At 49.4% G+C, this 25492-nt stretch overlaps 1 protein-coding gene across 4 annotated transcripts in view; it reads right to left on the bottom strand.

The window, feature by feature from the left end:
- Positions 1-25492, bottom strand: part of NRP2 (neuropilin 2) — a 258365-nt gene that overhangs the window by 141049 nt on the left and 91824 nt on the right. For all 4 annotated transcript variants that reach the window (XM_077319234.1, XM_077319235.1, XM_077319233.1 and 1 more), the window contains exons 4-7: positions 21864-22094; positions 20268-20423; positions 18046-18215; positions 14899-15054 (exon numbers count right to left, since the gene is read on the bottom strand). In XM_077319234.1, coding sequence (XP_077175349.1) covers positions 14899-15054; positions 18046-18215; positions 20268-20423; positions 21864-22094 — 713 coding nt within the window. The remainder of the gene's footprint in view (positions 1-14898; positions 15055-18045; positions 18216-20267; positions 20424-21863; positions 22095-25492) is intronic.

The raw sequence follows: 25492 nt of genomic DNA, 5'->3' as shown, positions 1-25492 counted from the left end.
TTGATGCATGGAGACTGCATTAGCAGACAAGAGAATAATTCAGCGCTAAAACCCATGACGGCGACTTCCCTGCGATAACAGCGGGGCCGCAGCCGGAGCAAGTGGCACACAGTGGCAGGCCCCTGCCTTAAGTCGAGCGGCGTTAAGTGATAGGGTAGGAAGGGAGCCTTTCCCTGCAAATCTGTGTGGCTAATTGGGATTTGGATCAGATTTAGAGCCAAACAGAAATGCTAATCCAGAGAATATAGATCACGCTGGTACCGTTTAGAAACACAGCGTGGCTGATGGGTTTTTAATATCCTACTTTATCCCTGCAGACCTCCCCCTTTCCCCTCTTCTCCCCTGGCTCAGCAAGTCACCAAATACCCTTTTCCCAGCTGGAAGCGTCCCCTCAAGTGTGTCACTATCAGAGAACGCGTGTGCATTTCAGCACCGGGGGAGGAAAAGGCCGTGTCTTGGTGTCAACCCACAAAGCTGATCTTCAGTGGGTCACCCAAGAACCAAGAAGAAACCCTCTCCTGGCCCATCATCCTGACCTCTTTAGATCCTGTTCCGCTGCTCTCTACACTTCTGCTCCAGGCTCTTCCTCCTCCAAACACCCAAGAAGGTGCCTCTGAAATTTATTTCTCTTCCCCCCACACACACCTTGGCCACCTTCTCCTCTGATTCGTCCCATATGGCGACCGCTGCCTAATCCAGCTGGCTTCCTTCGGCTCCTAGCTAGCGCAAAAACAGTGTGGCCTGATTCTTACGCTGAAGCTTCAAACGATTTCAGAAACTCACGCTGTTCTAAGAGAAAGGGACGGCGTGATGGTGAAAGTTTTACAACGGCAGCTTTTTGTTTTTTTCCCCCAAAATAAAAACTGTCTCCTTACGCTGAGGCTAAGTGACAGCCCTCGGGTGACTGCTGGGAAGACTCTTATTTCAAAGAGAAGTGCAAACAACCTTAACCTGCTCCATCTCTGCAGGCTACGTTCCTTCATTACGTTCAGGGGGATTCAGCCAGGTGCTTAATCGTGTGCCTAACTCCAAACAGATGGGCACGGCCTTGAAGATTTCTTTTCCTCCCGAAATGGAAGGAATTGGGGGTGGGCAACTTGCAATTTAAACATCCAAGCAAAGCACTCCTAGGCAGACGGTGTCATCTTAAAGGCCAGGGACCAATGCACCAGCAGCCAAGACTAGGGTTGGGCGCGGTGGCGTCCGAAGCGGCCGCTCCGGGCCGCCGCAGCCAGCACCTCACCGCGGGGGGGGGAGGGAGGGTGCGCAGCTGCGCACCCTCCCTCCCCCCCCCCCGCGGTGAGGTGCTGGCTGCGGCGGCCCGGAGCGGCCGCTTCGGACAATGGCGCACACAACCCTAGCCAAGACTCTGCCCTTTCCCTAGCAATAACAGCCCCTTTGCTTCTGCACAGACACAGTAAGACAGAATACGTCCTCCAAACTGAATTACTTGTGGTGTTTCTTCCAAGGGCTCTAAGGGGCACCAATATCCTCTCTTACATTCTACACAGCTTTCGAGTCTTCTCTGATCCTCTTATCGGTGCTTCGGCCACAAACCAACGACCCGAAATACCACCCCTGAGACCCGCTTTCGGACATGTTTCCTAATTTGGTCCTGTGGCTCAATCAAAATTTACATGCGTTTGTTGAGCTCACGCCACTGAGGATGCTTCCCGACGCAAGGACGTGTTCAAGTCTGCCGCGCAGTTTGCTTGTTCGGTGCAGCCAACACCTGTCCTGCACTCTGCGAAATGGGTCCGGGGAGCCCGGTGCAGATTGAGGGTAGCTGAGGCTGAAGACTTGTGGGACTGATCTGGGCTTCACAGTCCGCTGAAAGACTGACTTGACACAAAGGATAGGAGGGCTTCCCCATTTCCAAAACAGATGTGTCAAGAAGAGCTGCAGATGTTCCCACACCTGCAGGATATACTTCACCTAAAGAAATTCACCTTGGTCCATCAAGGTCAGTATTGTCTAACTAGCAGTGGCTCTCCAGGGTCCCTGTCTGCCACATCCCCTGCTACATTTTGGCAGGGTATGCCAGAAATTGAACCGGGGGACCTTCTACTTGCCCATCAGACGCTCTGACTCGTGCCCCCTCCCCCGTTCCTCTGTTCAAAGGTGTAAGGGCCCTGTATTCTTTCACATCTGGATCACCCTGTTTGTTGGTAACCTCTTCTAATTTTCCTCCCACCAGTTCTGGGTTGAACGCTACAGTGTAAACTCAATTTTAAGAGGAATCAGCCATCTGCCTGCCACCTAAGGCTAGAGCCAGATGAGAATTTCGACAGATGAGAGAGCTGAAAGTGATAGGCCAGGCCCAGGAGTGCCTGTGGAGCTTTTGCTGCAGAAAAACAAAACAACCTTCCCCCACCCAACACAGCCTGTTTGACCAGAAGCCGGGAATGAAACAAAGAAAATGACAGCACACACCATGGGCACTGAGGCCGCGTATGAAAAATTAAGGGAGGTGTCACAGTGTTATGCTACTGCCTTTTGTAAGTATTTTGTGGCCTTCTTCTATACTGATATTTGTGCCAACGGGTAAGATAGGTAAACAAAGAAATAATCACACCATTGGGCTGCAGTCAGGAATTCCTCCCTCTATTTCAATTCTGCCCTAGGCTGGATGGCCCCGGCCAGCCCAATCTTGTCAGCTCTTGGAAGCTAAGCAGGGTTGGCCCTGGTTAGGACATGGATGGGAGACCACACAGCAATTCCAAGGTTGCTTTGCAGGGGCAGGCAAGGGCACCTACCTCCGTTCATCTCTTGCCTTTATCCCCCTGTGAGGTTGCCGCTTGATGGCCATTTCACTTGACGTCTCCCTACACGGCATAAGTGAGGGAAGGCAACTTGGGGGATCCTGAGCTTCTCAGGTCCTGGAAGGTAAGCAGGGCGGGCCCTTGGAAGGGAGAGCAGCAAGGCAGGCTCTGCAGAGGAAGGCCGTGGCAAACCACCTCTGCCTCCAGAGCCCCCTCCTGGGCTCACCATCAACTGGTTGCAACATCCCAGTGTAAGAGGAGAAGGCAATATCCCCTGGTTGGGGATCCCTGCTCTATAGGCTTCCTTGATAAAATCCCTCTTTCTTATGTGGCTCCAGGAAACCACAATGACTGTGTGAGGCAGATGTCAGGCAAAAGCTGCTTGCTCCCTGCATGCTTTGGTCACTGATGGAAAAAAGCTGGGGTGCAGCTGAGAGGCACAAAACTGCACGTGGGACACAAAGGCCTTATGTTGTTTCCCAGCAAACACAAGGATTTGGTCATGCACAGCCGGGCTCCAAGAACCAGCATGCAACAGAGCAATTACCACCAACAGCCCACACGATCTTTCATCTGGTAGAAAGCATCCAGTTGCCTATACTCTGTCTCTGCCTCAGCCAAGTCAAGAGAGAAAATTGCTTAAACCAGCACAGAGCCGGCTCCTAATCTGGAGTGATGGCTAGCAAAGTTTCAGAGTCTGCAAAGATTTTGTTCTTCTCAGACTTAGTGCTCAGTCCGTTCAGGACAGCAGGACCATTTCAAGTTCCTTTTAGACAGGCTGAAAGACTGAAGGCATGTCTGGAAAACACAAAGCTCCATTTCCGACTTTGGAGATCTGTACATGTGATCTTCTGCTGACAGTGCACTGCACGGTCCAAAGTTTTTATTAGAGCTGAACGCAAGGCAGCTTCCCAAGTAGGGTGGCCAACTCTGGGTCTGGAAATTCCAGGACGCTGTGAGGGTGGGGCCTGGGGGCAGAGGGACTGGGGGAGGGAATGGGCCTCAGCAAGGTCTAATACCCCAGAGCCCACCTTCCAAAGCAGCCGTTTTCTCCAAGGGAGCTGATCTCTATTGCCTGGAAATCAGTTTTAATCCCAGGGGGTCTCCAGTCACCACCTGGAGGACGACAACTCTGTTCTCAAAGCACAAACCGCACCCGCAAGCGACATAATTCAAGGAAACCTGTAAGGTTCAGCATTTCTAGAAAGTAGTTTTTGGTGGTCAGCATGCAAGCCCAGAACTTTTGAACTTGCTCCAGAACTGAGATCTTTCATTCCAGCTGACCTATATTCCTTGATAGCCACTTCATGGATCCCAGGCTCTTTTCTTTGGCAGACCCAGCCCACAAAGGTGACAGCAGAGGCAGCTCACATTCCCAAGTTTGCATTACTTGGTCAACGGGGCACATGAGACTCTGGCTCCAGGGGAACTGAGGAAAGGTGAAGAGCAGCAAGAGATCCTGATTCCCTTGATTTAGGTCAAATGCAGACCACCTACCGGGTAGTGCCGCCTACTAAGATCTTGATGATTCCCAAGTTACTACGGTGCCAGGCAGACAAAACAAGAGGTACACCAAGCCACAGGAGAGCCTTTTTTAGGGTTGTCAACTCTAGGGTGAGAAATATCTGGGGATTTAGGAAGTAGAGCCTAAGCAGGGTGGGGCAAGGGAGGGATGGGACTTCAGGAGGTATAACACCATACGGCCACCTTTCTCCAGATGAACTAATTTCTGTAACCTAGAGATCAGGTGTGATCCCAGGAGATCTCCAGCCACCACTAGGGTTGGGTACTTTGGTGTCCGAAGCAGCTGTGGAAGGAGAAAATCTACTCAAGAGTGAAATTCTACATATATAAGAACATAAGAGAACTCTAGTTGGTTCAGGCCAACGGCCCATCCAATCCAACACTCTGTGTCACACAGTAGCCAAAAAAACCCTAGGAGATCCACCAGCATGACCAGAACTCCAGAAGCTCTTCAACTGTTGGCCCCAAAGACTAAGAATCCAAAGCATCACCGCCCCAGTGTTTCAGCTATACCTTGTGGCTAGGAACCACTGATGGACCTCTGCTCTAAAGAACATAATACCAGCATGTCAGATCAGGCCATCTGATCCAACACTCTGTGTCAGACAGGGGCCAAAACCCAGGTACCATCAGGACGTCCACCAGCAGGGCCAGAACTCCAGAAGCCCTCCCATGGTTGCCTCCAAGTGCCAAGAATACTGCCCAGATATAAGAACACTGAAGAAGCCATGTAGGATCAGACCAATGGTCCATCCAGGCCCGTTCTCGGTGTCATACAATAGCCGAGACTGAAGGTCCGTCAAGAGGTCTGCCAGTGGGGCCAGGACTTCAGAAGCCCCCCCCCCATGTGGCCCCCACAAGAATCAAGAAGACAGAGCATCACTGCCCGAAGCGGAGTGTTGCATCTATACCTTGTGGCTAAGAGCCATGGATGGACCTCTGCTCCACATTCATATTATTGTTGCTGTTGTTATTTAGGTTTATTGGCTGCCCCTCCCTAGAAATAGGCTCGGGGCTGCTAATTAAAAAATATACAAATATAAAACATTCAGCATTAATTTTAAAAATTCTTAATGTAAAAACCTTCTTGAATGCCCCGGATCTGACAATTCAGGTTAGAATATTTCTGATTTTGTGTCCAGGGTGTAAACTGCATGGAGCTTTTATTCCAATCCCAGGTCGATTCAGTCCCTGCCCTCTACACAGAATGTGATTTCCATTTTGATTTGGGGCGATTTAAATTTTCCTTCTGCAGCAAGAAGGATTGATCCGGAGTGACCCTACCTTTATTGTGCGATATCTTAGAGTGTTTTTAAAACCTCAATATATTTTAAAATCGCATTGTTTTGAGTTTGGGCTCTCCTCCGTGGTAGAAAACCCATGATTGGCCACAGGTGGTCATGTGACAAACTTGCCTTAAAGGAGAAGCCCCTAATTTCTCTCAACTTCTGTCCATCTTGGATTTTTTTCTGCCTTCTTCGATCCTCTCCTCCCTTCAAGAAAACAAAGAAATAGACTCCATTTGCCTCCCCCCCCTCTTCTGAGCCTCCCTAACCATGTGCAGAACACTTTCCTGTTTCAATGGGGGGGGGGGGAAGACTTGAGTTCAAATCATTCTAAATTCAACAGGATTGACAATGGAATAAGCAAAGTAAGTGCAGACTCTGCCCAGATTTCAGGATGGAATGGGATGGGGGGGAGGGGTCCTTATTGATGTCAAATTGGCCTCAACCATATGTCTATGGATAACCTTCTGAAATATTTTATTTCAGCATCAACCCCCCATTTTACCGTAACAATAATATTGACGCTCTCTGTGCTTTTAGTTGCCGCTTTCTGCGGCAGTGAATTCCATAGGTTAATGACTCTTGGGGAGGGGAGTAAAGTCGGAGCAGAATGCTTCGATCCGTTAGCAGCTGCTTCATTTAGTCACCCAGGGAAAGGAATTTCCCCCTGCAACTGCACCCCCAGGATCCCCCCATGGGCCTGACAGACAAGCTCCAAGGGCATCTGTACCCAGGTCTTCCCGGTCTGACACTCTAATCGCTACCCCGCAAGGCCTGTCAATATGCACATTCCCCCCTGACCTCATGCAGACAGCACTTCCTTCCTTCGCAGGCCAGGAGTCAGCAGGCATACATGCAGAAGGTATTGGGAATCAATGAAATCTGACCTATGTAATTAATTTGCTTTAAGACACCAAAGGAGTAGAGAGAATGACATGGGTGGAAGGTGCGGGTTAATCCTCTCCCCCTTCCCCCCTTCATCCCCACTCCGCTTCACAGTAAATCAAACTTATGCTGCTCTTCATGTTAAAATGTTCCCTTGTCAGCTCAGGGGTTTTTGTGTGTGTGTTTTAAAAGCTGCATTAGTTCCAGTGAATGTGGGAACCATGCCAGCTGCAGTGGGAGGGGGGGAGCATCACATCCCAGAGGCAGTTTATGATCCCGAAGACCCTTCACCTGATTTATTTTTAGTGCTGCTTTTGTCGTCAAGAGTTTCTTAGCATGTTAAGCAGAAAGAATTTCTATTTTCTGGGGAGGAGGAGGAGGAGGCGGAGAGGCTGGGAGAAGCGTCTGGATGCGTGAGCGTGTGTGCATGCTTGCGCCAGTCCCTGTAGACCATTTAGATTTTGCGCACAAATTATATCGCTCCTGCACACACCCCACGCTAACAGGATTAGGGGTTCAGATTCCAGATGGAGGAGCATGAAGGGATTTTTTTTAAAGAGAAGCTTGGGGAGATTATATTTTTTGGCAGAGAGACAGAACTTCAAATGTGCAGCGAGGTGAATATGAAGATTTGGGAGAAAATGCAAAACGGACCCGGCAGTGCCGCATACCTACATGATGTCTGAGCATCAACATGCTCAATTAATGCCTCACATAAATGCACAAATTTACACAAGTGTGAGGCAACCTGCTAAGGCCAGACACTCTCTTCTTCTTATTTTTTTTTTTATCGATCGAATTTATACACCGTCCTTCCCCATAGGCTCAGGGCGACTCACAGCATCTACAACAGGGGTAGTCAAACTGCGGCCCTCCAGATGTCCATGGACTACAATTCCCATGAGCCCCTGCCAGTTTGACTACCCCTGGCATAGTTGAATTGCCATTAATTGGTAAAAAGGTCGACCTTCGTCAAGCAAAAGGGCAAAAAATCATGTAATCTATTTCTTTGTGTGTGCTTGAATTAATGCATTCAAGAAAAAAACAGGCTTCTCTTGTCTCACATACATATATATATATAATGAAGTATGTCCAGTGCAGTTCGCTCTTAGCTTAGGCATTTTTTAGCCTAGCTCATTGTACATGCAACCAGCCTGCTGCCCGGGGGGGGGGGGGGAGGCTGAAACCCGAAAACAGCTCCTAAGTGGCTGCTTTAGAGCAGCTTGGGCTGAGAGCCTGAATTGTTGTAAGGTGCGAAGTCGTGTCCGACCCATCGCGACCCCATGGACATTGATCCTCCAGGCCTTCCTGTCCTCTACCATTCCCCGAAGTCCATTTAAGTTTGCACCGACTGCATCAGTGACTCCATCCAGCCACCTCCTTCTCTGAGAGCCTGACAGGGCAACATTAATGATCCTGCATAGGGCTCTGTGATGCACTAAGAGATGTGTTGCTCCACCATCTCTCAATTACGTGGACTTGTTGCTTGGCAGGAATTCTGGGACAGTTAGAGTGGAGTTTCCTTTTGGAGGCAAGAGAGATTATTAGAGGACAGTTTCCAAGGACAATCCGACACTGTCGGCAGAGTCAGCTTTCCCGCCTTCTCTCAGGGCCACAGGTGCGCCTGGATTTAGACAACACATCTCACCTTATTTGACTCTCCCACCCATTTTAGTGGCTGTATATTATGAGCTCAGCAGTTCAGCAATTCTACTGTTCCACTTGGGTGTGACAATATGGTTGTTGCCCAGGTTATTAATCCTCTGACAGCCCAGCGTCGTTCGGCGATAAGACTCGTGAGCGAATTTCTGTTGCGCTGTTTGAAGCTCCACATTTTGTTTGTGGCACAGCATGTATCTGATTTGAATACCAGCACGGCTGATGCTTTATCTCGTTTCCAGGAGGATGGTTTCAGAGATCAAGCACCCGGGGCAAAGCACAACCCTGATCCCGTGCCTTGGAACAGACAGACACTCAGGAGACTCCGGGCTCCTATCAGAAGAGCCTTCTGCACTTTCAGCAATTGAGAGGGCAGGCAGGGTTAAGAGATGTGCTCTCAATTTCCAAGGCCACTGCATTATATCCCAGGCAACACATGGCATGTCTGAGAGAACAGCACTATTAGGCATCCCGGGCAGACATCTTCTCATCTGGCCCTTGTGCTGACAGAAGGCGCATCTGTCTGGGGATTGGACCGGGTAGGAGGCGGGTCCTGTTGCTCAAGTTACCACTGCTGGGATCCAGTCTGGGCCCTGCTGGAGTTTCATACAAAGACTGGATCATTCAATGTAACCGACGGCTGCGGACAGCTCCTACTCTCTATTCTACTGAGGGAACGTTTTAGATGTATTATCTTAAATATGTATCGACCTTGGGTGTTTTAACCGTAAAATGTACCCTAGGTGTTTTAATTTGACGATTTTTGTCAACCACTCAGAGCCTGTTTGTCAGGAAGGGCAGCACACAAGCCAAATAAATAAATAAACAAACAAACAAACAAATAAAAGTGCCATCAAGTCACAGTGGACTTTTAGCAATCCTGTAGTTGTCAAGGCAAGACAACTACTGCTGTTGCCTACCTCTGTGTAGCAACCCTGGACTTCCTTCCTGGTCACCTACCCAAGTCCTTGCCAGGCTCAACCTTGCTTAGCTTCTAAGATCTGATGAGATCAGGCCAGCTTGGACTATTGGGGTCAGGGCAAAGGAGTTCACTGTAGAGGTCACTGCTGCTCATTTGGAGGTGTTGGCTTTCAATGGCAGATTGCAAGGTCTCCAGGATAATAAGCATACATTGGAGAGTTGGTCTTGGGAACATCCCTGCTCCCGAGAGAAGAGGCAGCCAGTCACAACAGGCACAATTAAGTTCCTCTTGGGAGCTTTTCAACACGCATGTCATTCCACCTGGGAGATTGCTTATTTAGGTCAGCGGCTTAATTGTGATTGTTGGGGCATTCAGGATCACAGATGTGTTGCTGCAGTCCAGAGGGAACAGGCAGGTACAGCCCTGTGGATGGAGGACATTGGTCTGAGCCCTGACTCACTCTCATGTTGAGTGCATTTTGCAAAGAGGGCCTTGTGGTCTCGTAGTCCAGATGCGCCTCTGTGCCTTTGTCCTTGCGTGAAAATAATGCCCCACTATCCTAGCTGCCTTGTTCGGGAACGCCCTGCCGACCCACAAGTTCTGAACATGTTCCTTCTGCACTGCGGCTGCATCAAGAGCAGCAGGCCTGGAATTTTATGCTGCTGGAGATTCAGACAATGGCTGGGCTGGTAGCATTCAGGAGCGAATATCTGGGCAACAAGCACCTGCTTCTGCTGTGAGATGGGTGGAGACTCCGGCTCATGTCCTCATTTGCAGGCACCTGTTTTTAATTTGGGGCTGTGAGGAGAGCGTTCAGTTCCAGCAGTGGGGCCCAGCCTGGGGTTCGTGGAATGGCCTGCGGGGAATGGCAAGGCAAGAGAGGAACGAAGGACACCAAGCTTCTGTCCTGCCTCCCTTAGTGTCCTGAGATCCTGGCTGCCCACTTTGGGGATGAATGACTTAAGAAAAACCACAGGTTTGGCCCTTGGCCTCCTGGCTCCTAAGGGCCCGGAGGATGTTTGGCAATAGTCAGATGTTGTTGAAAGCCGAGCTTGGTGAGATGTGGAAGAGCTGTGGGCCCTACAGGAACATTCCCAGTTCCGAAGGGCCTGCAACGCCAGGTAAGGAAAGTAACTCCAATTTCAATGTCTGGCAGTTAGTTGAGAGGAACCACCCCCTACCTCTCCTTTCCCCCCAAGCCATGCCCAGCATTTGGGAATTCATATATCATGGGCTCATATATCACTCCTCGGAATTATCAGATACACTGCATGAGAATGCCCTGGATGCAAAAGCGGAGGGAGGAAGAAAGATGCTTGGAAATGTGTCCTCTATTGTCAGCCCCCAGGACAGCAGAGACCAAGCCCTGGCAGCAGTACAAAATGCATAGGACAAATGTGCAGCCAGCTGGGGTTGTTTGTTAGGCTCAACAGAAGCTGCTGCCGGCCAGGGCACAGAAATTGCAGCTGATGACTCTCTCTGCAGCTAGTCTGGACACATACATCACCGCCCCCTTCCTTGAGCAGGCCCATTGTCGCCTGAGAGGGAGGGCTTTTCCCAGAGGTTGGGGTACAGACCACAGATTCGAGTTTGGTGATTCATGCTGTGAGCAGAGGGGTTGCAAAGGGGTTCCAGAGAGGCAAGATGAATTGCCGGGGAGGGGGAGAGGAAAAGGGAGGTATTACTCCTTTCACTGCAAAAAGTCCCCCTTATTGCAATGTATATGCGAGCCCCTCACTGGGAATCGTATTTGCAGTTAACATAAAAGTTGTTCATTCCACAAACTTTGCAAGGACCCCACTGCCCAAGGCACTCTTCCCCACCTGCCAGAGAAAGAGGTCATTGGATGGGAGTACTCAGTCGTTTCTAGCCAGGGGTGCAAATGCCTTTCCATCCCATACTCCCCAAGCAAAGTCCTCCTCGTAGGTGCAGAAAACAAATGCGGATCCAGTCCTCTCCTACTATCCACTCCCCTTGATCTTGTTACTGCCTCCTCCTTATTCCATTTCTCCTCACTCAATCGCCTTCAGTGCGCTGGGAGAAGCTCAAGAACTGGAACTCGACTCGCCTGTTGACGTCCTCCAGAAACGTCCCCTCTCCATTCCCTCTCTTTCAGCACCGGTGACAACTGAGGAGGGGGAGGACACCGCTTGTGACTTTCTGAAGAAAATATTATCTTTCTTCTCCAGCACTCCTTCGTACGGCTCTCCCCGTCTCTCTGGTGTGCTCTCCCTCTCCCTCTCTCTCTCTCTCTCTCTCTCTCAATTTCTTTTATGAAGATGTAGATGTTAGCTGACCTGTCGGCAGCACCAGCTAAATTTGGCGGGGAGCCCACCCTCCAGAGTCAGCACAAAGGGACTCTCGGCAGGCTTTAGCAGTCTGACACACACTTGCATGCATATATAAATAAATCTCTGTCCGAGTGCGGGAGTGGGATGTCCTCCTCCTCCTCCTCCATCTCTGCCTCCCCACACACACACTCCGTGGCACCAACTCAAACTGCGGCAGAATTGACAAATCTATTTGGCATCATTGATCCAGCTGTTTCAGGTTTGAACAACGCGCAGTGCTGCACTGATGTACCACCCCCCCCCAAAAAAAAACAACCAGCTTGCAATCTGTGCATTAAAATGTCAGCATTTGGAAGCTTAGAATCATAGAATCCTAGAGTTGGAAGGGGCCATAGAGGCCATCTAGTCCAACCCCCTGCTCAACGCAGGATCAGCCCTAAGCATCCTAAAGCTTCCCTAAGAACAAGAGTCCTTGGAAAGAGAAGGAGCATAAGAGCTGGCTTCCCCCAAGAAACTGAGACGAGCGACTCTTGAATCGGCTTTGGGTTGCATCCTCCGGGTCACTATTCAGCCAATTTTAATTTAGGGCCTCTCTGGAGGGTTTTGAAGGGAAAGGGGGCTTGCCCTTGCCTGCAGCTGGGAGTTCCTAGGTGGTCTCCCATTGAAATACAAACCAGCTTCTGAGCTTCTGAGAGCTGATGAAATTAGGCTGGGCTATCCAGGTCAGGGGAGTAAAGATTTGGTAAATAAATAATAAATCTGGACTCGCAAAATGTCAATCTGCCTTGAATCACAAGGGAAGGCAGGATATATGGCCTCCCTCTTTCAAGACAAAACTAACAATACTGTCAAGGGACACCTTCCCATGTGAGAAGGCTGTGCTATTGGTGAGATGTAGAGTGGGGCACGAACATGAGAACGGCCAGCTGGCATCTTCTGTACTCATCCAGCCTCCGGAAGACTCAGAGGAGAGGACAGTGGCTCTTTGCCTACCACGTCAAACGGGTGCGAAGAAGACAGCGACAAGAAAAGTCTTATCAGAATCCACCTCACTTCTCGGTTTGCTGCGAATGGCAAATTTCCTACAAGTGACAAACCCCTTGTAATTTATGGCCTCCCCCCCCCAGCACAATTTTAACTATTCCCCAGATCCATGAGCACTGCAGATATAATCTCCCATGAATCATCTCCCTCTGCTGAAAACTGACACTTGGCTCCAGTTCAACAACAAAAAATACTGCAAAGGATGTTCTTTTTTTAATCTTTGGGGGCCTCGGTTGAGAAATAGCTGGGCTTCCTATGTGTAAGTTAGACAAAACAGAGACCGGGGAGGGGGGGGGAGTCAACAGGTGGACGTTCTCTCCGTGATCAAAGATGGGCAAAGGGCAGAGTGTGAGGAAGCCCAGGTTGTGAAGAAACAAAATAGTATTGAAAACATACCCAAGATCAGGGGTAGTCAAACTGCGGCCCTCCAGATGTCCATGGACTACAATTCCCAGAAGCCCCCTGCCAGCATTAGCTGGCAGGGGGCTCTTGGGAATTGTAGTCCATGGACATCTGGAGGGCCGCAGTTTGACTACCCCTGCCCAAGATGGACTGGAACCCTGTAGGACACTTCCCTTTTAAAAGGAGGAAAGAGAGAACAATGAACCCCTGAAGGAGGGGGTGGGATAAAATGGGACAGAGAGATAGATGCCGGCTGGGCCAGGCTCTCATCAGTTAACTCTTCCTTGTCCTTTTGCTGCTATTTGTCTGAAAGCCCACAGGCAGGAAGAGGTTAGCCATAAGGAGAGGGTAGCCATAGCTCGGTGACAGAACACCTGCTTGGCATGCAGGAAGTCCCAGGTTCAACCCCTGGCATCTCCAGTTTAAAAGAATCTGGCAGCAGCTGGAGTGACAAAGCTCAGCCTGACGCAGTAGAGATCTGCGCCCTGGAGTAGGCAGGACGGTTAGATACTTATTGCACAGCACGTGTGTAATACAATCAGGAGAGCCTAAGGCTGTCTGGCTGCCAGACAAGAGACATTCAGAGGTGGTATTGCCATCTCCTGCCCCTGCGTCACAACCCTGGTGTTCCTTGCCGGTCCCTCTTTCTGACTCTGCCTCACTCTGATTTGGGAGAAATTCGTTTCACGTGTTCAGCTCCTCCCCTGCAGAAAGCTCCCCAACTCAAGTTCCAACTCAAGATGCAAACTGGGCATTGGGTCATCAAGTGCAGACTGGGGGCGCACAGCCTAGGCAAGGCACACTCTGCGAAGGAGGCGTGACCTCAGTGGGCGAGAACGCCATAAATCCCACCTCCCAAAGTAGCCATTTCCTTGAGGGGAACCGTTAGCTGAGATCTGGAGATCAACTGTAATTCCAGGAGATCTCCACACGCACACACAGACCCCGACCGGTTGTCAGTCCTAACTGAGGCGAGAGGGCAGCGAGCAAATGCTGGATTGCAACTGAACTGTTTGCTCCTTCTTTCTCTCTCAAGACTCAAAGGGCCGAGAGGAATGGAAGAGGAAGCTGACTCTCCTGTATCGACTGCCAAAGCCTTCTTCAAAGCCTTGCCAGTCCTGGACGACAGCTGTCACCTTGGAGGTTCTGTGAAGGGATGGGCACTTCAGCTGGCCTCCAACGGCCGCCTCGGGCCTCGGTAATCGCCAACGAAGCCGAACTGACCCGAAGCACACATCCCTATTTCTGTGCACCCTTCCACAGGCCTTAATCCCCCCCTCCCCAAAAAAGGCAGTTCACTCCGACTGAGTTTGAGAATTGCTGTTCTGCAGTGTTCTGCAGCAGAGCACGCAGGGCCGGTTCAGAAGAGCCTTCTCAAGAAAAGTGACACTGAGCAACAGCTGCCTCCTTTCCCCAAGAGTGGCTCCGGCTTTTATCGTACACAGCTTGCTTTCTCGTACACCTGCCCAAAGCACGGGACCAGTGCCCCGCTCCCCACCCCCACCCCTTTAGCTGAGCACTCACGGAGTATTTTGAGGCTCAGGGATCAGCAAAGATCAACACAGCTGTATCAAGAGACAGAGAAGGCGCAAGTCCTGAGCAGTCAATGCTTCACTGGCCACGGTCCCCCCCCCTCCCTATCCATGACAAACCAAATTGCAGCTCATTGTTTATGGCTGGGCTTTCTTCTCCAGGACGTGGTGATCTCCACTCAGGATTTGTGCCCTTTCATTTTCCAAGCCTCAATAACTCCCGAGCTGCAGTTTCGTGTGGCTTTGTGATTGTTAACCCAGCATGGGGACGGGGCTCGGGCCATAAATGTTCAATGAATCTTGGAGGGGAGGGAGGGATGGACACCATAGGGATGCAAATGCATTTTCTCCTTCATTTGCAGTCGAGAAACATATTGCAGAGGAAGGCAGGACAGCAGCCAGGTTCCCAAGGAACGTGGCTTTCCTCATCTCTCCAGAGATTCAAAAGACTTTGGGTTTTGTATCTTGGCGGTGAACCACCCAGAAAAGCACCCCAAATCTGATTTATGACAGGGCTCCAGGTTGGAGTCCGGCATGGGGAGGGAGGGGGGGGGGAGAAAGGGAGGGAGGCGGTGAGAAAACAGCACTTACTTTGTGGTTCTTGCCATGCCGATACATCATCCAGTCCTCCCCGTTGGTGCTGACCTCCAGCTTGTAGGACCGGATGTAGTAGCCATTTTGCGTTTCTCGAGAGATGGCGCCCTGGGTGGCAATGGCCGTCAGCACAGTCAGGAAGCGGAGATCCACCTGGGAGGGGAACAAAAAAGGCCACAGGATGAGAAGTGGAATTATGGGGTGTCCCCTTTTCTTTATACGTTGAACGTTCTTTTACAGACGTTTTGTTCAAACCGTCTTTGACGCTCTTCCACCAAGCCTATCTACGGCGGAGGCCAAAGCAAGGAATAAAAATGCCCCCCCCCATTCTCCTTTAAAGTTCCTTCCCATCCGCTGTTTCCCATGTCAATGATAGATGCTACCTGCCACTGACATCAGGCAGGTAAACTATCATGGCTGGGATGTGGGGGGGGGAGGGGGTAACTAGAGAGAATTTTGTTAACTTGTTGATGCTATTTGTAATCACCCTTCATTTAAATTTAATGTATAAGCTCACTGTTTTTATTGATTTTAATCCATGTTGTAAACTGCCCCGGACCCTTATGGGAACTGGGCAGTATAAAAACCAAATAATAAATAAAAAATAAATAAATCTTCCAAACCCAACCAGGGTGCAGACCAAGGATGTTGAACTCCAGCAAGCCCCCCTCCCCTGTGAGGGGCCTGTTCCGTCTCAGCTCCGCTCCAGGACTCCTCCTGGAACTTAACCGGATCCATTTCAGACCAGCCGAGTTAACATTCCTAGATGTGGCAACCGCATGAGCCATAGAAGGGAATGTTTCCAAGGCTGCCTGGTTTCATTGCGGTTATTGTAAACGGGAGGCAGGCAGTACGTTTTGGAAGGAGTCCTTCTCCTCTCTCGCTTTGCCTCACTGGACCACGCTTTAGACCTCTCTGGGACGAAATCTTCACACGGCTCTTCTTGCAAATCGCTCAACACAACTAAGTGCCAGCCACCCGTGCAAACAACAACAACAACAACAAGAATAATTTTTTAAAAGAAGTAGAATTATGCACCGCAGTGGAAGTCACTGGAGTGCAAGCAAGGCTGCGTGTCCCTTTCCCTAGAGCTCCATTAATCACATCGAGTTGAACACCTGATGTTTTGCTAAGTTGATTGCGAGTAAATGCCAACAGATTTCAGCAATGTGTCATGGTGGGGGGGGAGGGGCGGGGGGGACACGCGCCTTCTAAATCAGCCAGGGGATCTGTTAGGGCACAACAGAGCAGCCTTTTTCAACCTTTGGACCGTGGAGGCGTGCCCGAAAAATTGTTCAGGCTTCGAGGCATCTGGGAAGTGATGCCAGCCCCCCACGCCCCCTCCTCCCGTAAGTGATATCATGCAGATACAAGTGGTCAGGGTTGCTAGCTTCCAGGTGGGGCCTGGAGATCGCTATAAACTGATCCTGCATAGTAGAGAAAGAGATCCATCTCAATGAGAGATCCACACATACAAATCCTAGTAAATTCTAAACCCTTTTTTGAAAAACCTACCCCCTCCTGAAAAAAAAAAAGCTCTCTCTTGTTTACAGAGTATGTGGCATCACTAATAAAATGAAATCCTTGTTAAATGAGAAGTTAGGTGCAATTTTGTGTGTGATTTTCTGTATTATTTACTTCTGCCCCCCCCCCCCAGCACTCGAGCTTGCAAGGGGCCTTCCGCATCCCAGTGCCCAGCCCCTCTGCCCCCAACATTAACCTCGCTGACTGACAAAGGTCAACTCTAAGTGAGAGGAGCCTCGGCTGGCAAAGGTATGAATGACCAGGGCCCCTCCCCTTCCCACCCCTTCAAGGCCCATCATTGGCCACCTTGGAAGGGCCAAGGGTTCCACTTGCCCATATAAGGGGAAGAATTTTAATGATACGAAAAAATTTAAAACAATACACTGTTGTACTACAGGACACTGGTTGCGAATCTCTGTAAGAGAAAGAGAGAAACCCTGAGTGGAATTGTTGTTAGGTGCAAAGTCGGACTTTGCACCCTGGACAAGGATCCTCCAAGCCTTCCTGTCCTCTCCCATCCCCCGGAGTGGAATCGAGGACGTCAAAACTTTAATCCCCAGAGTGAAGTCAAATGGCCAGTACCCACAATCAAACAACAGGATTTTCACCAAATGTGCTGCACACGGTGGATCTGAAGCCAGCATATGTTAGGGGGGGAGGGGTACGTATGCCTTATTCCACAAGCACAGTGAAGTCCAGTCCAGGCTTTCCAGAGATTTCTTAGGGATGCAGATGATAAAAGGGCACGGCCTTTAACTCTTCCATGCGGAATCGGACATCTGCTGCCGTTTGATGACCTTTTAGTACTTCCAGGGCCGCATGCCCTTTAGCACTTGCCACCCCGTGGAGCTCCGTTCGGCCCACAACTGTTTGGCCACCACAAATTGGTTCTCCGCAGGCCCTGCAGAATCCTTTTTCCTTCTGACATTCCTGCCAGAGCTCCCAGCTGCTGGCATGTGTTCCTTTTCTCCCAGCAGAATAAATATTATTCTAGCTGTACTCTGAAAGAAAGTCTGGCTCACTTAGATCACCGCAGCATCAACTGGTGGGCTTGTAAGCAGTAGCGCTTCTCCCCCTCTTAGCCCTCTGGAAAGTCCATCAGGGTCCGGGGTGGGGGCACCGGGGTCAAGATGAGGCTTCTGTTGGAATGTTAATGGTCCAGCAGGGCTGCCTTCAGCTCCCAGGGACAGAGTCAGGCCTCCCCTCTGCCAAAGAGCAGTTCAAGAGTCCCCCGCTGGCTCCCAGCAGGCGACAAGAACAGCTAAGCACTCCGCAAACCTCATATTCTGGGGTCAATTTAACAGCAGGATAATCAGTTTGGTCCGAGAAGGGGGAAGGTGGGGGGGGGGGGTCTGTTGTGGTGGTCTCCCGCCAAGATAAACAAAACGGCTTTTCTCCCGGACCACCGCTCTGCCAAGACTGCTTCCATGGACACGCAGCGTGCCTGCCCAAGCCAAGCCAAATTTTTCACAGAACAAAATGCTTGCTTGGGGCCCAACCGGGCCATGTTTCTGACAGAACGGACTTAAACCTCAGATCGCCCCAGCTGTCTGGCCACACAACGGTTGCTAAGCCCAAAAGGGAGGTTTCCCGCCGTCTCCCAGTTCCTGCCTTTCCTACCTGCAGGTACTCCTTGTTGTTGTCCATGTTGGGAGTCCAGCCATTGTCGTCGCTATTGAGCCGGCTCTGCTGCGGGGTCCACCTGCCGTCCGAGTAAGTACTGGAGGCCGTGATCTGTTCGTTGGAAATCCGGCCAGACTCCATCCCCAAGGGAATGTTGCACTGGAAATCTGGAGAAAGCAGAAAGATGCCAACGGTGAAAAGAGACCGGTGGATTTCACTTGCCCCCAAAAGCCCTCTCGGCCGCTGCCTCCCAGCAGCCTATTAGAACCAGCCTTTGAGGCAGCAGAAACCAACACGGCTTTCCCTCTTTGAAGACTCCTAATAAAATGCTGACGTTCAGGAATGACGTTTCAAACCGCTCACATTGAAATCCCTAAAGTGGTGATGATTCTAAAGATGCAGAAATCTCTCACAAAGAACCAGCAATGCACGTGTGTAAGTGCTGTCGAGTCGCAACCGAAATATCGACACTAAAAATCAAGGATCTTGATGCAAGCTATCCTAGCTAATAGCCGATAGATCTATCCTCTACAGATCTGTCTGATTTCCTTTTTAAACCTACTCGGGCCTCTCCTGTATCTTGTAAGAGTGACTGCAGACTACTGGAAGCTCCATCCTGACTTTGTGAACTTTGCATATAGTAGAATTATGAAACATCACTAAGAAAAGGAAGACATGAATATGTATGTCCCCAAGAGGAACAGTACGGTGGTAATATTCAGACTCTTCAAGTGTGCAAATGTTCACCATCAGGGGAAGATCTTGGCCTCTGTGCCTCACCTGTTGGTCCTCCTTGGCTGGGTTAGATCAGCCTTTCTCAACTTTTTTACTGTTGAGAAACATTCCTCAGGCTTTGAGAAACCCCAGAAGAGGCTCGATCCTGCAGAATAGGGTTGGGAAGCAGAGCTGTGTCATTGCCCACCTGGGGCCTCTTCCCTTCTCACCCCCTCCAGGCCCATCACTGTCTATTTTGGGAGGGGGATCAACATGACCATATCTGGTCATATTGCCCAATAAATATTTTTAAAAATTAAAAAAATATAAAAGATTTTATGAGCCTCTTGTGGCGCAGAGTGGCAAGGCAGCAGACATGCTGTCTGAAGCTCTACCCATTAGACTGGGAGTTCGATCCCAGCAGCCGGCTCAAGGTGGACTCAGCCTTCCATCCTTCCGAGGTCGGTAAAATGAGTACCCAGCTTGCTGGGGGGTAAACGGTAATGACTGGGGAAGGCACTGGCAAACCACCCCGTATTGAGTCTGCCATGAAAACGCTGGAGGGCGTCACCCCAAGGGTCAGACATGACTCGGTGCTTGCACAGGGGGTACCTTTTATACAAGATTTAATTAATTGCCACCCATTCAGGAAACCCTTCAAGTGCCATCAAGAAATCGCAGGGTTTCATGAAATCCTGGATCAGAACGTCTGGGTTAGATAGACCACTGGTCTGATCCAAAAGGGCTCTTCTTGTATTCTTAACACAGAGTTAAGTGACCAGCTTACACCATACCCCTCAAACTAATTTCTGTTCTACAGTCCTGGAGCTTGAACGTTTGGGGTGGGGGGTGGGAAGAATGCTGAACACACGATAAGATTTCAAACTTTTACTTTTCTACATTTCCATAGTGCCCTCAAAAATATTTGGATACTTCTCCCTAATTTTTGTACTTGCATTAAGAGACTGGGGATTCAGGGAGAAAATAATCACATAAGCACAGCGCTCTGCTACATTCAGAACGATTCAAGTGGGGAGCCACGTTGGTCTGAAGCAGCAGGACAACGCTTGAGTCCAGGGGCACCTTTCAGACCTACCAAGTTTTATTCAAGATAGAATCATAGAGTTGGAAAGGGCCATCCAGTCCAACCCCCTGATCAGTGCAGAATCCGCCTAAAGTAGGGTTGTGCTGTTTGGCCCCCAAAGCGGCCGTTCCCGCCCATAAGCGGAACGGCTGATACGGGCAGGAACAGCTGCTTCAGGGGCCAAATCACACAACCCTCGCCTAAAGCTTTTATATTAAAGGCACAAAAATCTGTGCGCAAACATGCCTCTTCAGACAGATTGAAAGGGAAGTTACCAGCCCATACATAGAGGTAGAGCGAGACCAGCCAAGTAGCAGGCAACATAATGAAAATGTTTAACAGATCCAGGGACCGAGCTGGAATGACACGCTTAGTTTATACGTAGGTTTGGAAATGCAGATTGTACAACCTGCCAACTTACTCTCCAGCACCTCCTGCTGAACCAAGTAATAGCGAGCCGAAAAGCCATCCTTCGCCACGGCCAAATCCGTGTGGAATGTGAGTGACAGGATGCCAGTGGTCGAGCGGATCTCTGACGGGGTTTTGGTGCCACAGTACCTGCCAATTAAGGGGCCAACTGCAACAGAGGAAACAGGAAAACATTCCTTTACAGCTCATATTGACAGACTAATCAACAACTTGCCCATTGGCAGGAAAAGCAAATGATATATCTAACTAAGTAAAACATGATGGGAGAAAGGGAGACGCCATATTTACTGAGACTAGAGCACATATAGCCATGTACATTTCTGGAAGGCAATATCTGGCTCATTTACTTTGGCCATATCATGGAACCCAACTCAATGGAGAGAGCAATCATGCTAGGACTGGTCAGTGGTAAAAGGAAACCAGGCAGACAAAGGACACTGGCCAGAACATTACAAAACTTAAAGGAGCAGTGCAAGATGGGAAGACATGGAAACAGCTGAGGCATCGGGTCGCCCAGAGTCAGACGTGACTGAATGGCTGACCTCATCATCATCCTCATCACTAATTTTTATGAGCTTTTCTTCGCAAGTATGGCAATGCACATCTGTCTAAACAAGCATTTATGTGTAGTGTCATTTCGTGGGAAAGGGCCAAAGAGGCCATCTAGAGTGCAGAATCAACCTAAAGCTTCCTGACAAATGTTTGTCCAGCCGCTGCTTGAAGAAGCCTAATCCAGGTCCACCACAAAGAGTTCTTCCTGCCTGTCCTCCCTCCTGCTGCAAAGGACCAGAGCGCCAACTTTTGGAAAGCTTGCCTGCCCAGTCACCTGGAAGTTGCTCTTATTTGCTGAACCACATCAGGTAAACGCTGCTGACAGATCCATGCCCAGTAATATTTCTAATGCATTTCTTCTCTCGCTGGCATAAGGGACCACACGGAATTATTGTTTCCTTACTGATGGACTGATAACTGTTCTCGGTTGCTTTTGCACAAAATTGGGGTCAATGTGATGTACAAAAGCAACTGGCAGATCTAATTACATGAAATAAATTTAAGACATCTAGAAAGGCCAGAATAGTCCAGCAACTCAAAGGTTCTGGTTCTCACGTCCATGATCTGGCTTATAATCAGGTTCTTCAAAGCATATCTTGATCATCTCAGACAATTAGATGGAGCCAAGAAAAGCAGAGCTGTATGCAGGAAGTACAAAGGGATTCTACCTCTATGTCATTTAACTCCTGTCCTCAGCTAAGGACAATGAGGACATTTGCGTGGACAGAGTTGGGAAGGGTTGGCAGTTGATGGAATTGTCACACCAACACAGTTGGGTATAGCTTGAAGTCAGTATCCTTTGAAGTAGCCTCACCAAGACTCACGATCATGTTCTAAGGAACTTTCCTTTCCCTTGTTAGACACTTTATCTATCTATTTAGATTTAGATAACATGCAACCTGAAGAAGCATTTTGGATAACTTGAAAGTTCTCATGCACTTTTATAGGTCATTTGGTTGGCCCCCATAAACGCTATTATGTGGTCCATCTTCAAGATTTTTTTCAAAATAAAAGATATGCCACTTTCATCACTTACCTTGAGGAATACCATCCCAGATGTCCAGCCAATCATACTTGCAGTCTCCCTCCCCGACTTGCAAGGGGTCATTTTCAAGGTCAAAGGTTAGAAATTGAAGGATGATCTCCATCTTTGGCTTGGCCATGATGGTGAAAGTGCAGTCCAAATTATGAGGATACTTATCAGGAAACCCTGGAGATTCAATGGTACCGTTCGAGCTGGTAAAGTTTCGAGAACAGTCTTCTGAACCTACAATGAGAGACAAGGAAGACCCCCCCCCATATTAAAAAAAATAAACAGAAATAGGGACATTAATATACAACATCGTCAGCTGCCTCACCAGCAGTAGCCAGAGTGAGAGGCATAATTCATAATTGTTTTTCAAGCACTCAAATCCCTCATGCAGAAAATTGCTACAGCCTTGCAAAAGTATTAATTATTAATTATTCCTGTCCCCATTTTATTTTCCATCAGAGCATCAATTAGCAAAGCTGCCTTGCTGAAGTGACACCTGAAGTCTAGCATCCTCAGAGCCACACAGGGACACACAGACAACGCTGAGCGTCACAACGGCTCAGATAAAAAATGTTTGGGCTAGGAAGGGTGCGTGCACGAGGGATTCTGTTGGGAGAAGGAACAAGAGTTCCCTTTCTTGCTCGTCCCCGTTACCAACACCAGAAATGTAAGCTATTTCTCTCCGTAAGGGATGTGCTCCAGCGACCAGAAGCACAGACAATATTGCCCCTTATTTAGAAAGGACCCCAACACTGGCGTCTATTGTGCCCCAGACGGCTAAGTGCCTCTGCTACTCGCCAACCCAAGGTGCCTGGGGGAGAAAGAGGTTGCATTCTGTTCATGCTATGGCTCCACTGGAACTATTGCTCTGTAGGGACCAGACAATTAACAATTGAATTCCCTACTCTACGGGGTCATTCGGGAGGGAAGGGGGGAGGGATAGGGAATGTTACAAGACCCCTACAGTCCCACTGCTATAACAAAGAATTAACTGCCACAACTCTTCTGACTTATATTATGCAGAACCAGCCCAGAAAAAGCACCATACCAATCCTAAAAAGGCATCAAATGCATTGACCCCTCCCCCCAACCAAAACGTATATGAGTATTTGGCTGGATGCTTTAAGGAAGACGGGGAAAACAGCATGACGATGTTATACTGATGGAAATTTATTTAATCAGATGACTTCAAAAATGAATGGGATTTAATTGGATGACCTGGAACTGTAGGCGCAGCCTGACTGGCACAGGTATATGCCTCTGGAAACAAGTAACTGAATTTGCTAAAACAAGAGACCTCAAGTAATTGTCTTCTTCTCACCCTCCTTTAATGTAAGGACACTTAGCAAAGAATCCTGAATGGAAGGGCCCTATCTGTTCTGAATGTGCATGCCATAGATAGTGTTCTTAGCTGTGAAATCCACACTTTTTTGGATCCCTGTATTTCCTGTTATTCTCAGGGTTCAGTACATCGCAACATGTGAATATACCAAAGGACTGCAAAGATTCACCCCTGAGTAACACATGTACCATTGCACATTTGGGGCAAAAGCCACTCAGGAACAAAGGATAGCTGTCCCCTGTCCTTCCCTTTCAGCAGCAGCAAAGAACCAGCTGCCATGTATTTATTTACTTAAAATATTTATAGGCCCGCCTTTCTTGAGAGCCCCACAGCACCAAAGGCCGGCCACGCTCCGGACTGATGAGAGTCAGTGACTTCAAAAACAATCCCTCCCTTACAGACAACAATTTAGTAGACCAGGAGTCCACTCCTCTTTCTGAGCCTGGGGGCCCCTTTGGGTGCAACCACAAAAAGGCTGCTGCAGGAGGCCAACCCAACCCCAAAAAGACAGGAAATGTCCTGATACAGACACAGCGAGCCAGCAAAGGGAGGAACTAGACATCGGAATTTGTCAGCATGCCAGTCCAAAGTCCATATCCTGGCTAGCCCAAACTCACGGGGTCAAATCTAAAGGGAAACCCAAAAGAAGAGTCCCAGAGCACAGGCCCAAGTCCAGGACAGGAGATTCAGTCTACCATATAGGCTGTAAAGTCAGTTAACTAATGGAGACATTGCTTCCATGCACCCACACCCTTACTGGTTGCTTTTCTTTGTTATTTATATTTATAGATTGTATTTGTTGACCACTGCTCTTGGCCCAGCCAGCTCATGGTGGTTTACAGAAGATTTAAATACAGAACCCTATATAATCCCCATAATGGGGGTGACCCATTGCGTCACCCCCACCCCATAGACTCAATGGAATCCTCTGGCCCCATGCATCAGGAGAATGCTCAGGAGAGGGACCCAACAGATCTTCCTTGTCCCAGTCACAACCTGAGGGAAGAGCTCGCTTGGTGTACAGCCAGTTTGGTGTAGTGGTTAGGAGTGCAGACTTCTAATCTGGCATGCCAGGTTCGATTCTGCGCTCCCCCACATGCAACCATCTGGGTGACCTTGGGCTCGCCACGGCACTGATGAAACTGCTCTGACCGAGCAGGAATATCAGGGCTCTCTCAGCCTCACCCACCCCACAGGGTGTCAGTTGTGGGGAGAGGAAAGGGAAGGCGACTGTAAGCTGCTTTGAGCCTCCTTCGGGTAGGGAAAAGCGGCATATAAGAACCAACTCTTCTTCTTCTTCTTCTTCTTCTTTTACAGGCCCTCGGGAACTGTGAGAGCTCCAACAGGGCCCTTAGCTCTTCTGGGAGCTAATTCCACCAGGCAGAGGCCAGGACCAAAATTGCCCTGGTTGAAACCAGGGATACTTCCCACGAGCCAGGGATCAACAAGTGGAGAGCTCTGCATGAGGCCTAAGGAGTGAGACGGTCCCTCAGCTACACTGGGTCCAGACGAGTGGCCTTGAAGGTCAAAACCAAAACCTTGAGTTTCATCCAGAGTGCTACTGGCAACCGATGCAGCTGCCGCAGCACCCCCTAAACGTGGGCTCCTGCCAGCCATCTCAGCCAAGCTCCTGCAATCGCTCATCCTTGTTGCTGATATGGAGCCAACTTGGCACTGCGCCTCCTCCTGCCCTGCAGCTCCCCTCTTATCTCTCTCCTATGCTGTTCCTGAGGCTTTGGGGACAGGGGAGGTCAGCTGGCTGGCAGAGGACTCTCCACTGCCCACTAAGGGATATGGGTCTGCAAGTCCATTGTACCGGGACCTGGTTGGGAATCCATGTCTGGCTCCTCCTGTTTCTGACTGTGGCCTTGGATCAGGTCCGCAGGTTGCCCTTTCCTCTGAGGTGTCCTCTCCATCGCATGACTCTGCTGGAGCTGGCTGGTCCTCGACAGGAAGTGAAGCTATACAGAACTCTAAGAGTAACATTTCAACATTTCAGGCAGAAGACTGGCTTAAACCAGATGCCTTTTTTAGACAAGCATTTTGTTTTAAAATCTTGTGCACTTGCAGCTTAGCTTCAGTTATGCAGTGAGGATACTTGGGCTGAAGTGTCAATTGCTGCCCAAAGCCATTTGGAAAAATCTGTCAGATCTTTAGTGGCCTATCAGAAGCCCTGTTGGGCAAAACTCCACATGGCCTTGCCCACTTTCTAAAAATACTTGGTCAGCATGAGGAAAAGTGTCCACAGACTCCATTCCCCATGAATGGAAAAAAATACAGATGTCGCTCA

Source organism: Paroedura picta, chromosome 2 (genome assembly GCF_049243985.1).
Source record: "Paroedura picta isolate Pp20150507F chromosome 2, Ppicta_v3.0, whole genome shotgun sequence".
NCBI lineage: Eukaryota > Metazoa > Chordata > Lepidosauria > Squamata > Gekkonidae > Paroedura > Paroedura picta.
This window is presented reverse-complemented; position numbering and strand designations above follow the sequence as displayed.